Source organism: Acanthisitta chloris, unplaced genomic scaffold (genome assembly GCF_000695815.1).
Source record: "Acanthisitta chloris isolate BGI_N310 unplaced genomic scaffold, ASM69581v1 scaffold20694, whole genome shotgun sequence".
In the NCBI taxonomy this organism is placed as follows: Eukaryota; Metazoa; Chordata; class Aves; order Passeriformes; family Acanthisittidae; genus Acanthisitta; species Acanthisitta chloris.
The window spans coordinates 19,287-33,043 of NW_008669057.1; the positions used below are offsets into that span (position 1 = coordinate 19,287).

General features: G+C 40.4%; 1 protein-coding gene across 1 annotated transcript; it reads right to left on the reverse strand.

The window, feature by feature from the left end:
• Positions 1 to 205: 205 nt before the first annotated feature.
• On the reverse strand, positions 206 to 7,753 carry AMD1 (adenosylmethionine decarboxylase 1). Its single transcript, XM_009073183.1, has 8 exons — positions 7,666 to 7,753; positions 6,312 to 6,438; positions 5,745 to 5,847; positions 4,868 to 4,910; positions 4,626 to 4,770; positions 3,523 to 3,615; positions 3,280 to 3,435; positions 206 to 2,362 (listed from the first exon to the last, which is right to left on the reverse strand). The coding sequence occupies exons 2-8, from the start codon at positions 6,426 to 6,428 to the stop codon at positions 2,222 to 2,224; spliced, it is 798 nt and encodes a 265-aa protein (XP_009071431.1). The 5' UTR covers positions 6,429 to 6,438; positions 7,666 to 7,753; the 3' UTR covers positions 206 to 2,221.
• Positions 7,754 to 13,757: the final 6,004 nt, after the last annotated feature.

Below are 13,757 nucleotides of genomic sequence, written 5' to 3' on the forward strand. Positions count from 1 at the left end.
AGTTTTAGCCTCAAGAACAGCATATTTTCATCTGGCTTCATTTGACATGCTGCCTCAGTTTCAACCATCATGTTCACAGTTGAGATGCATCCCCCACAAGGGCAAAGCAAATGTAAAGTAAAATAGGACAGAAAGGACATAAATCTATTTAAGAATTAAACCACTTGGTGCCAAAAAGCATGAAGACAGTGAAGGGTAGAATTGCTGGATCATCACTACAAACAATTTAAGCGAACTTTTATTGAAGCGTTAAGTTGTGGTACAGATATTTTTAAATGATCAAAGTCTAACACCACAGAAATTATAAACACCATACTCCCCCCATCCTGATCACCCCAGATAGTTCAATAATGCATCCAACAGCTTTCATTTTTATAGCTGAGGCTTATGCTTCTTTCTGTAAGATGTGTATCGCAGTATTACTTGAAAAAGGATCTTCAGTCTACGTAAAGGACCTCAAGCCAACAAATGTCAGATCAGTTGGGACAATATAAGAACAAAAAACCCACCGAATTATTGGTCCTCGATATTAACACCAAAAAGCATTAGTGCCATTTACAGCATGTAATTGGTAACATCGGTAAAGAACATCAATAATATGCTTAAAATTAAAAAAATCAAAATGTTCCAACCACTTGATTTCTAACCAAGCAGACTTTAGTTTAGAAGCACTGAAAAAGTGCCTCATTTATAAATACGGAAGGAACAAAAAACCATTGCATCAAACCAGAAAGAGTCAAAACATTGCAAGGACAAGGGGGGAAAAATCATCTCAATTTTGTAGTTAACATGCTGGTCTCACAGCTGTTAGAATCCCAGTATTTGCAAACATAGCTGAAAGTGTGCCAGCTCTTTAAAGCCTGCATTTAGTCAATACCCATTACAGTGACTTTGAATTACAACTTATTCATGCTCCATGAATAGTATTCTACTTCACTTCTGTCCAGGTGTCCCAGACAGCTCTTGTTCTATGCCTTCACTTAATGCCCTCAAGTCACAGTAAGAGGAACCACCTTAGCAATTAGGAGGAAAAAACAGATGAAGTCACGACACTCAAATACAACATAAGTCACATGCACAACAATGTCACAGGACTGTCACGAGATAGAGGCATTAGCTTTGCTTGGAACAACAGAATGACGTGACACTGGACCAGTTTAGAAGCACTCTTTACAGTTAGAAGTGGTAGGTCACAGGTTTTACTGAGAATAATCCAAACCAATCAACACACCCAGGCTGGCAAATTCCACTCCTCCACTAGCTCCACCTGCCAGTGCTCGGGAGCACCAGCTTTGAGTCTGACATCACAGGTGATTAGGAAAGAAAATGTTTGGTGCCAATACCAACCTGCACTTTGCAAAGCTGTCACACAACTATGCCAAAGCACTTGCATCCTGGCTCAGCTCTTCCCCTATCAACTCTTGGACCTTGAAATTCTGCCACAGGGTAGTGGTGTGACAGCTTGGGGATGTGGACAGATAAATGAGCATTAAGGTAAGACAATTTAGCCTGTGCTAGTACCGATACCAAGTTTCTAATGGTTAGAGACCAATGCATTAGCCCAGTGCTACAGTATAGCTGAGCAATTCCTATAAGCTTTATTAGAGCATGAAAAGTCAGTCTGATTTAAAAATAAATCAACCACCACCTGTAGTAGCAAAACAATTTGTAACTGTTTTAAGAACTTTCTTCAAAGATGAAAGTGTTAATTAGGAATCAGTTTCATTAGAAATCATAGAAGTTTGTCAAAAACTGTTTTAGACTGAAATCACAACATAAAAAGAAAAAAAGGAGTGACAATTTAACAGAGAACTGTCCCCAGTGAGTAGGTTGAGGCTAAGGTCTAATGAGGACGAAAGCCTTGTCTGTGGGGAATTTTTGGTGATACCTGGAGAAAAACTATACTGTGTGTAATTCTACCTGAATCATTTTTACAAGTGTTGTAAAGTTTCATACAGTAAGATTTTTCTACATGCACTTCAATTTCACAGCAAGAGTGGCATAGAGTACCTAAACACAGAAGAGAGCATTCATGCAAGATATCTAACTCCTTGATATAATAATGCATACAATTCAAAATGGTTATACTATGATTACACCTAGGGCTTTCCACAACTACAAGGTGGTGGGAGTGGAAAGCATGGCCCCCTGAATCATTAACTAGAAAGCAACCACCACCTTCTATATGGGATTTCTTTTTGCGTTTTTTCTTCATTCTTAATCAACTGTGCTGTTGCTGCCGATTTTTTGTGAAACTGGTAAAAACAAAGTTATAATCACTGAATTGAGCAATCTGGTGATCAAGACGTTTAAACCCTTCAATCTTCTGGGCAGAGGAAAACACTGTGCGACATTTAGAGCTCTAGAAAACAAAAAAGAGGAAGTGAATTTTTAAACTTGCAGTTAGAGATGGACTAGCACAGTAAGTATTTTGTATTATTCTTGTGGTGCTGGTGCCAACATGCTTCAAAGCTGTGCCTGAGGAAGTTTCATTCCCAAGCAGTGATTCTGCTCCTTACATGTGATCCTGCTGTTCTGTGAACCACTGTGGGGGCTGAGCACCTCTCCTATGGAGACAGGCTGAGAGCTGGGGCTGTTCAGCTTGGAGGAGACAAGGCTCCAAGGATACCTTAGAGCAGCCTCCCGGTATCTAAAGGGGATCCTCATGAGAGCTGGGGAGGGACTCCTTACCAGGGCATGTAGTGGTAGAAACAGGGCTAACAGGTTTAGATTGGATATTAGCAAGAAATTCTTCATCATGATGGTGCTGAGGCACTGGCACAGGTTGCCTGGAGACATTGTGGATACCCCATGATCCTCAGAAGTGTTCTCAGCCAGGCTGGATAGGGATTTGAACAACCTCTTCTAGTAGAAGGTGTCCCTGTCCATGGCAGGGGGGTGGAACTAAATGATCTTTAATGCCCTTTCCAACCCAGAACACTATGATGAGCTGGCAGCATCACCATTACCAGCAGCCATTCTACAGCTGACAGCTGCAGGCAAATCCAGAAAAATGCCAAGGAAATGATGTCCATACAGAACTGCACAGGAAGTAATTAGAACACTGACTGGGTTGCCTCATTTTAGTACTTAAGTTCTCTGGAGATCAGATTTTGGTATTGCTTTGGCACGTACTAAGAGTATTTTTACTTTCCATAGAAACTACCATCCAAATATAGAAGCAAACTGCAACTGTTAATTTCAGTAAAATCTCTAGCCTTGCTTTATTTGTGTCTACATGTATTTCACAAGCTGACAAGCTATTGCAAGAAAACTCACCTGATTAACAAAGAGGGTTGTCACAAATTTTCCTGGCTTGAAAACCTCTACAACTTTTCTAATCAGGTCATCATAGGAGGTCTGACTTATGTTTGTTTCAAAACTAACATAAGAAAACTCTGGTTCTGGAGTGATGTGAATAGTCCAGTAAGTTCCCTGAAAAAAATAAAGAGTATTATTCCCACAAAATACTTTTTTCTGTTACTTATCAATCTGTTAATTATCAAGGAGTGCAAGACTTACATCCGATTTCATCCCATTCATTGAATACCCACAAGGATTGAACATTGTAGCATCAATAACAGAACCTGGTATCAGGTCACGAATTCCACTCATCTGAAAGAGAATTATACAACTCAGTTTATCATGCATCCTTACACTTGTTTAGATTTACCTCAAAGGCAGAATGAACAGCTATTGAAGGGACAGGACACCAGAATCTCCCAATAACAACTTGGTTTGATAGCTCTTATCACTGTAGATGAACTTGCTTTGAATCTATCACAAAAGAAATGACTGAGTGCCAAGCTGCATGCAAGTTCTCAGACACACTGCCTCCTACAGAACCAAGCTGCACACATCCAGGGGAAGGGAACAGCTTAGAATTCTAACACAACTGGGTTTGCTGCTGAAATGGAAAATGGAGCTTTTGTTCAACCACTATCCACAAAGTGAGGGCTGTTTGCATTTACTCCGGAGTAGATATACTACTTAGTGCTCTAGAACGAAGTGCAGTCCCAAGCATTTTGATTTCCTGCTCAGTACTTGAGCTACAGCCAAATCTCAACAGCAAATACAGTATGAGAATCAAATCTAAGATGGAAAACAAGATGAAGTTGTGTATTTGTCAGAGAAATTTGTTCACGTTTACAGGACTCTCTCATTTGGAAAAGGAGGCAAATCCATCAGGTTATGCTTTGCCCTCAAATCCTGCCCTGGCCCCAAACAGCTCCATGATTTAACCTTGATTTCAATGCCTAGATTCACTTTGCATTCATTACATTCAGTCTAAGCCTTTTTTCTTCATCATCTCCATCCTTCAGTCAAAGTTACTCAATTGTGGTTTTATTCCTACTCCTTTATTTCCAAGCTTACTCTTCCAATCACCCAACATACTGCAAATTGCTCCTTTCAATACACTAAAGCAGGGACATTGACAGTGTGAGGTGATATTCCCCAAAACATTCGGAGTTAAATCCATTGTTCCCCCACAAAGCATTAACATGACATTTTCTATGAAATCTTTCCTACCACAAAGTAAACCTTGTATTACATGGTAAGAGTGAAGCATCTCATTGCCCAATTTCCACCACTCCCCAAAACACCCAGTTTTCAAGCCAACGTACACGAGTGACATCATTTGCAGTAACACCATCTTTCATGTAGAACTGGTCCATAACTACTGGGTCAAGCTCACTCATCAGAATTTCCAGTGTCTGATCAGGCTGATTGGATATCCGACTCTCTGGGAAATCCAGGGTGTACAGGTACCTACATAAATCACAAACCACATGAGTAACAAATATTCACAGCATCAAGTTAAGCTTTACTGTAAACCCCAAAGATTCCAAACCCTTCACATACATACCAACAATCAGAATTCATACGCCCCATGCAATAAGCTGCTCCATCTAGACAAGACAGAAAGTCTCCAGTTAATGTAGCACAGCTGAACACTGAGGTAAAATATTATATTCATTTCATATTTAAAGATAGAAGCCTCTCTCAGATCCCCACAAGGCTCACTGACACAGTCAGCATCTGTATCAAATAACCAGGCACTTAACTTCAGGAATGCAAAGTTACTGGGGAAAGCAGGCTCCCTCAGAAGTGGGTCTGGACACCCCAGCCCAGAGCCTACCAGCAGGAAATTCAGATTACAGCTTTAGCTATGCACAGAGAAACCCTGGTTCTCTTAAGCCTCTGTTAAATACACTTCTGGTTAGCATTTATTTTCAAGTAACTCAGACAAGTACTCCAGCTTCCACATTCCTTCAAAACACTTTTCTGCCAGTATTTTAAAATTTAAGGTCATTATTCCAAAGTTTTACATTTTATTAAATGTTTAAATTCAATTTTTAGGGCAGCAACTTTTCTGAGGAAAGCTCCAGTTTTTCTTCAGTGTGTTAGTTACCTTAAATCCCTATCCCATCTTTTTAATGGGGCTTTTAGGGTCAGTGAGAGCTGGATCCTCCAGAGGGATTTACTATGCTCCACTTGGAAGTCTGAAGACAACCCCAGTTAAGATAAGGTTCTAAGTGTCAAGCCTAGTATGATTTAAATTTTGATCTTAGCAAGTTCATGTCAGAAATTCAGAAAAATAACTATTTATAGCTCTTCATTTTTATGCAACCAAAGCAAGGATTGCTAAGTGAAGGGCCCAGCAGCCTCTACTTCCTCACTTCCCACTTGACATCAACCCTTCACGCAAGCTGTGCAACGTGGCTGAAGTTTCATGAACTTACTTGGGAAAATTTCATTAAGAAACTCTACTTCTTCCTGGAAATTCCTATGTGGGTACTCCTGGTGGGAAGGCTTCATGAAATTCTTACGTGAATAAAAGAAGCTCTGGAAAAACAGAGGTGCACCTTAGATATTGATTATATCCATCCATCATGAATCTAAGAATGATGCCAAGCATTTACCATAACCTTTCACAGGACCTAAATTTCCATTGTAAAAGGCTACAGCCTGTACTCCCATTTCAGAGGTACGTGGTTATTCCTAGCTCAGTTTCTAAGCTACAGTTTACTTCCAGATTTGCTTTCACATGGAAACATCAGTGAGTTCAGCATGGACACTGAAGTCTTTCACCCTCGAGTAACTCAGCACAGTAACACTTGTAAGTTAGCACCCATTACAAGGCAAACAGAAGGGCAAATCCTACACCAATCCTGTATTACAATCTTCCCATTGTGGAAAACATACATAAACGTCCAAGTTTCAGAACATATAATAAAAACAGTAACTTGGAAATATGTCAAAAGCTCTAGGTACATTCTAAGGAAAATGCAACATTTTTGACACCTTACCTGAATTGAGTCAAACCCACTGTACTCCCTAGCAAGGTCCAAGAGGGGAACCAGTGCTTGCAGTAAGAGGGTGGTACCACACGTCTTCAAAATGAAACGTCTCTTGGAGACAAACATGCTACTCTCACTGTAGAAAAAGAAAAGGGTGTTAAAAATATATCAAGTGTTCCACACAAAATCAACCAACTAGAAATCTTTCTCAGCCGGCAAAGCCTATGAGAAGGTGAACTCAGAAAAGGCAAAAAGCATTAATAGAATTTCATCAGTTGTTTGGCTGCATATTCTAGGAAAGCTGACTACTAAGAAAGAGGTAAATCAGCATCTGTCCACAGGAAGTCTCATTGAGACAGTACAGGCACAGCTATGTGATATGCCTTATGATACAGAAATTAACTATACCTAAGCTAAATCAGACATTTTTATGACTTATATACATATACAGCCTCACTGAACTGGAGATAGGCATTGATAGTACATCCAGAACACTTCAATGTGCTTAACAAGTATCTTTTCACCAAGTAACTGAACAATGGACACAAAAATCTAGCTTAAATAACTCAGTTTGAAATGCTGTTTAGGAATTCAAAGGAAGGTTATATTTCATCCAGGATACAGTGTAACTAGTTCGATTCTTTTCAGAGTTTTGTTTTAAATACATGAAGCTTGAAGAAACAAGACTTCAGCAGTTTCTTTGACTAGCCTGCTCTTAGCCCAACCTTGCCCTCAAGGCAGTCTTTCAGAGTACAAAAGCTTCAGTATTTGTAATCTGAAGTAAACCAGAGAATGTCCATGTGTCTAAAGTTCATGTAGAAAATGCAAGAAAATATTCTGCAAGATGAAAAACACATGGCAGAAGTAGTGTCTTTACAACTAACTGCTGCACAACACAAATTCCAGGACTGCAGGAGAGCTCCATTTTTACCAATGCCCTTAGCTCAGCTGCAAGGTTTGTTCCACTTGATTACATCACCTGCAGTTAAAGCCAATCTACTGATACATGTTTTTTGCTGATCTCTGTGACACCTCTGTGCACTATTCTGCTGAAGTAATCCTAAACCTCTTAACTGGGGAGACTTATTTACCGCTGGACAAAATTCAGTGATCAGGTACAGAACCACCACAGCTCTGACCTTAATCCTTTCAGTTAAAGGAAAAAAGACAAACACTAACTGTGAAGATATTTCCACCACTGAACAGAGGCACAACAGACAGTATTGTGATTAGTTGATCCCTGCAAGTTGTACTCATGACCAGCAGCATTTTAACCCAAGACTGGACCCTCAGCCAAGTGGATCCCATGACAGCTCTAACTTTTTTACCTCTTGGAGACTAAAAGAACAAGCTAGTGGCTTACCTGAGTACATAAGCTTCCTGCTTGTCAGTTTTTGTCACACTTATGATCAAACAATGCACATTCTCCAGAAGTTTGTCCCACTCAATCCTGTGAAGAAATTAAACAAGAGCACAAACAACAGGTTAAACAAACCAAAGCTTACTTCTTACTTACTTTTTACCCAGGGCTCCAGAAAAGCCCAAACAAGTCCAGAGCTCATCTTTTACTGTAAGCTGCAGCATAAGGACAAGTGCCAAACAGCAATCCCAAGCTTCTATCTGGGTGAGTCAGGATAACCTTAAATTCTGCATCCCACATGTACCCAGATAAAATTAATTGTAACTTAAGGTAAGATTTCACAGAATCAAGTAGGTTGGAAAAGACCTCTGAGATCAAGTTCAACCTATGACCTAACACCACCATGTCAACTAGACCAGACTTTCCTTAAACACCTCCAGGGATGGTGACTCCACCACCTTCCTGGGCTGAGCATTCCAGTGCCTAATCACCCTTTCCGTGAATAACTCCCTCCTAATGTCCAACTTAAACCTCCCCTGCTGCAGCTTGAGGCTCTGTCCTCTCACCCTGTCACCAGCTGCCTGGGAGAACAGACTCCCACTTGGCTACAACCTCTTTTCAAGTAGTTGTAGAGAGCTATGAGGCCAACCCTGAGCCTTCTCCAGACTAAACAACCCCAGTTCCCTCAGCTTCTCCTCATAGGACTTGTGCTCCAGACCCTTTCACCAGCTTTGCTGCCCTTCTCTGGACACTCTCCAGCACCTCAATGTCCTTCCTTATGTGAGGGGCCCAGAAGTGGACACAGTAATTGAGGTGTGACTGCACCACTGCCAAGTACAGTGGGACAGTCACTTCCTAGTCCTGCTGGCCACACTATTTCTGACACAGCTTTAGGTCAAACCTCCATGCACTTCAATCACAGTAGCTATTGGCAACTACTAGAGTAATTAAAACATTTTCATGTTAACTTGCTGGTTTATTGTCCAGCTTAGTGTCAAGTTCATAACTGAAAATCATCCCTAAAAACCAATACATATCAATGGCCAATACTTATCTCTTTGACCAATCAGAATCACAGAATTCCTTCTACCTATAGAAGATACAGAAGAGTTAGAGCAAATAGTTTGGAATATTATACTTACAAGAAAATAAGTTCAACTATTTTCATACAGTGCAAGTTGAAGCTACAGTGCTAAATTTCAGTACAGAAGTTTAATATTCCAATTCTTTACTGTCATTACTCATTCTACAGGCAATTTAAAAAATAATCAAAGCACCTCAAATTAAGCCTAAAGGCTTCCAAGCACTCATGAGAAATGACAGACTTGGAAAAAAACTACTTTGGTTGTCACTTTGGTCTTGTGCCTACACCAGATGAGAAGAATCCAGTGTAGTCAATTTTGCTGTAAACCAGACAGGAACAGATAGAGCTTCCTGACATCACAAGATTACAAGACTGCAGCAGTCCTACCTCTCCCATCCCTCTCTTCCCACAGCAGATTCCACCTGTAGCTTTGTGCTGGCTCTTGTCCTCAGACCTGTCATAAACCAAAAGATTTACTAACCTAGCATAAAACTAAGCTGCTCATCAGCAGAGCTGGAACAACTGTAGGGCCTTTGCAGCTGAGAGCATGAAAGAAATGCCAATTTTTCAACACCAAGCAAGTGGCTGGATTGGCTCAGCTGCCCATGTAACTGCCAGCCCAGTCCCCCCTCAGGAGCCAGACCTCTCACCCTTTACTCACACTGCAAAAGCTCTGTAACTGTACTTCAGGTTAGACCACTGTTAGTTCCTCCAGCAGCCACCAATCTTCCTCCTTAGTCTTCGAAGTTGAAGCTTTAGATTCTGCTGTATGTATAATCAAAATAGCCAGATGCTCTTTAGCTTCTCTAAGCTCCCCAGCAAATAAATGCCTTAATTTCTCTCTCAATGAATTCTCTCATTAAGGAGAATTCCTCCTGAAACTGAATTCTGTACCTTTACTAATATGCAATGATTTTTCACTTTTAAAGTGTATATTACACCAGAACATTTATAGAGGATTCCACCAGTACACACTTAACAGACTCACACTATAGCTTCCTTTTTAAGTGAGGCTGAAGCTATTGAAAGTGAGTTTAAGAAAAACCTCTGCATTTTAAAACCCCTCAGAATTAAGTTCACATCCGAACAAGCTTAAAAATACAGTGATATAACTGGATACTTAAAATGAAAGTGAGGTTTACCCTACCACCCCAGTCAGTGAACCTCGATGAAATACTCTTCTGCAACTATACACATGACAGCACAGACACTCATATCTGCATGTCAAATCACAAAGGTTACTTCTAATGCTTAGCTCAAGTCCCACACATTTATTCAGCTCCATGCTTATGTCAGTCACTGGATTTAGCTCTGCTCCTGATACTCAAGTTTATATGAAAATGCAAGTGGCTGCTCATCTTTGAGACACCTGGTACATGCAGTGAAATAGTTGATACTATACCTATTTTTTAAATGCTCCTAGACAATCATGCTATTTTGCTGATACGAGTACTACAGGATTTAGGTTCCTCTGGCCACAGCACATCAACAAAGTCTGCAGCCTTAATGTCTTCCCTATAACATCCTATTACACTCTTCCTGCACCTTGAATTAGGTCCTGTATTAATTTGTTCAAATCATTCCAGCACCACTACTGACAACAATTTATCTGCCACTAAAGGAACACCCAGCACTTATGAGAGGTGAGGAAGAGTTCTCTGATGCTGAGTTGCACTAACCCCATTTGCACATTACTACAAATCTGATTTTGTACTTGTCTAAGTATTAATGGGCATGTAACTATCTTAGGCTTTGCAAGAGCATACGTCTCAGTCTTCAAAAGCTTCTTACCTGGTCAGACAGTCAAAACCTCAGCTTTATGTAGACAAGTGAGACTAAGTAGCACTGTAGAGCAGTTCAGTACAGACATTTCAGGAAAATGGCTTAGGTTTCTAACACACATTAGCAGAGGAAGATCCAACAATTCTGGTGTTCAAGCAGTCCAACAATGAGGGCTCAGTACAGCATTGTACCAACATCACAATATTGCATGTCAAGCCCAAAGCTCACCATGCAAACAAAGTCCCTTGTTATGCTTGTTAGTACTATAGTCGGCATTTAGGTACTATGGCTGAAACCTGCAGTTGCTCAAGACCTTTGCACATTACAACTTGGCTCAATTCTTCACTCTTATACTACAGAAATCATAGCTAAGTATACACTAAATGCTATGTGCTCGGCCTTTACAGAAATAAAGGATAAGTTCATAATTTGATCTGATTAGAGCAGCATTCAGGAAAAAACCCTGCAAGCCGAGAAACAGCCAAGAAGTGAGGCTTGCTCCAGAAGCATGCACAGACTAACCAAGGGTTGCAGCACTCAGGATGAGACTTAGCCACTAGGAAAAAGTTTTGCAGAGACCCTGGCCTGTAGCTATATGCATTTTTAAGTTAAGCACAGAAAACTACAGAAAAGCTGGATTTGATCTCAACATAATGCATTTAAACAAGATGACCTTCGTATTTGGCATGTTCCATTGTTTAAAGCACAGCTAAGGAAGAACATCTGGGACTACTTTGTACCAAGCAGACCAAGGTCACTAGAAGTCTAACTCTTGTATTCCTTCCTTTTTGAAAAAAAAAGTCTGTATAATTATGTGTCACTAGTTGAGACAAGCAATGTATACCCACACAATGTGGAAACAAAAAAGCCACCTTAAAAATAGTATTTTGATGGTTATCAGTATAAGTACTGCAGCTGTTCACATTTTATTTTGTCAAGTACAAATCCTCAAAGTTAGTAACCAAAATACTTGAGAAAACTACTTCTTACTTCATAACTGAGTTAAGCTTTAACTGGGAAGCAAAGCCTCCAGCTGATAAAAAGGGAACCAAGTAAGACTAATTCTCAATAAGGTGCCATCATAGGCTCCTGCTCTTCAAAATTCCCCTCTCAATGATCATGTGCATGGCATTACTATTTCCTACATTATTCCCCACTGCCAGACAACAGGACAATCTCAGTTTGGAAACACCCTTCCTATACTCCAGCATACTAGAATATGATCCATGAGAGTCACTGGCAGCTCTCACTGGAAGTTCTGCAGCAGACCTGCAAAACACACACGAGACCAACTCCTCACTGTTATGTTAGACTACTGCACACTTTATTCCAAAGCTGTAAGACTCTGCTTCCAAAATTTCAAGTAACTGCTGCCTGTTTAAAGCCAAATTAGTATCTCCAATGGGCAAGCATGATGCATCTTAAATGCTTGCACGTTCTCAAAGAATAGCAGATGAAAATGGAAACTGTCCTTGCTTGAATGGTACAGAGCTATTTGTTCTATACTTAACTAGCAGAACATGCCAAAAGGAAAAAAAGATAATCAAGTTTAGCAATCTACTCCTATACCTGTGTTGCAATATTCAGTGCCTTGTCAACAGACTCATTGGCAGAGTGCAAATAACTTCCATTCAAACTGCCACCCAAGTCCCTCAGTAGGGAAAAACTGTTGTAACCGAGAAGTATCTCAGTTTTAGGAAGTATGCATAAAGTCTGAAATGAAACGAATAGTCAACAGTCCCTCTTTACCAAGTTCCAAACCATTATGTCTGCTCCTTGATTTCAGGCTTCTGAGAAATAAAGAATAAGCTACAAACCAAGTTTTCCTGGCCAGATAAAATCATACTTTTGAATGCAAGTTATTGGCCTCTTCTGAGCCTTTACAACCTTCAGGGCTAAAACAGGTTGTTAACACAGTAGTCAAGCATATCAGGCAGCAGCACAATACTGCTGTTGCAGGCCAACTGGAAAGGTGCTAATAGCAATCAAAAACGTGTTCCTATCAGCAATTAACAGCCTCCACACCCATACCATCCCACCACCCCAATAACACTACCTTACTAAGGCAGCCAGACAGCACTGGAAGCAAAAGCTGTTTTGCAGCAGGGCAGGAACTCTTAGGAAATACATCATATGAAACTCCTAAACACAGCTTAAGACCTATATACATACTCCTGCATACCTTTGCATTAAAACAGAACACCTGGTAATTCTGTAGAACTCAAAGTAATAAGCATTTTAATCTTGACCTTTACTGTAAGATCTTATTTTAACATCAACATTCAACTGCAGAGTAACCTTTTATCCTCTCACCTGCTACCTACTAAGTATTTTTAGAGGCCACAGATATATCAGTTACTTCATTAGCAGGCTACAGTTAAGTAGGCAAATTCCTACCAATACCATGATCCAGACAGTCAAACTTAATGCCATGTCTAAACTGCCCACACAGAGGAGATGCAGCCGAGACACTCCAAGCTGCCTAACATCAGTGTCAGAGCAGCTGCAGCATTGGTCTCAAGGGCCCTGAAATAGGTAGCTACCATACAGACCACACACGAGTCAGATTCGGTAAAGCACCTTCCAGCACCTCGTGATATTTCTCTGCACACAGATGTATGTGAATAATTTCCTATTTCAACTACTATAATTATGCTCATAAATTGCTGTTTAAGAGTACCTTGAAGCACATTCTCAGCCTGAGTTTAGGCTCAAGGCACTGGCAACTCGATAATTTTACTTCAGCAGTATCTGTGGGGTGCACAGTAATGTCACACCCTCTATATGCTCTGAACACAGATATACAGAGACACTGTCCACATCTCCCTTATCTTCAACTTCAGAAACTCTCCAAGGACACACAGTCTTGAATTAAAGGCAGGCACCTGAATGGAAAATTGCATCTGCACTGAAAGTGATTCTATGCGGTAATCTCCACAAAATACTTCTTACCTAGAACATCCCAAGCCAACTACTTAGGAGAATCTTCCCCAAATGAAACCAAGATATGACAGCAATGGCATGAATGTGGCCACAGATAGTGCTTTAAAGGCTTTGTCCTGTTGCAGGCCTTATATCATGACTGCAGTTATAGCAGTATACATTGAATAGGGACTCCATCCTTTACATCTGAAGATAATCAATGGGTATTCCTCTCAAACCTCTCATAGCAAAGGACAAAACGTACCTGACACCCTAAGTGTTTAAGGAAGCATGAGCCCCAGCAGGC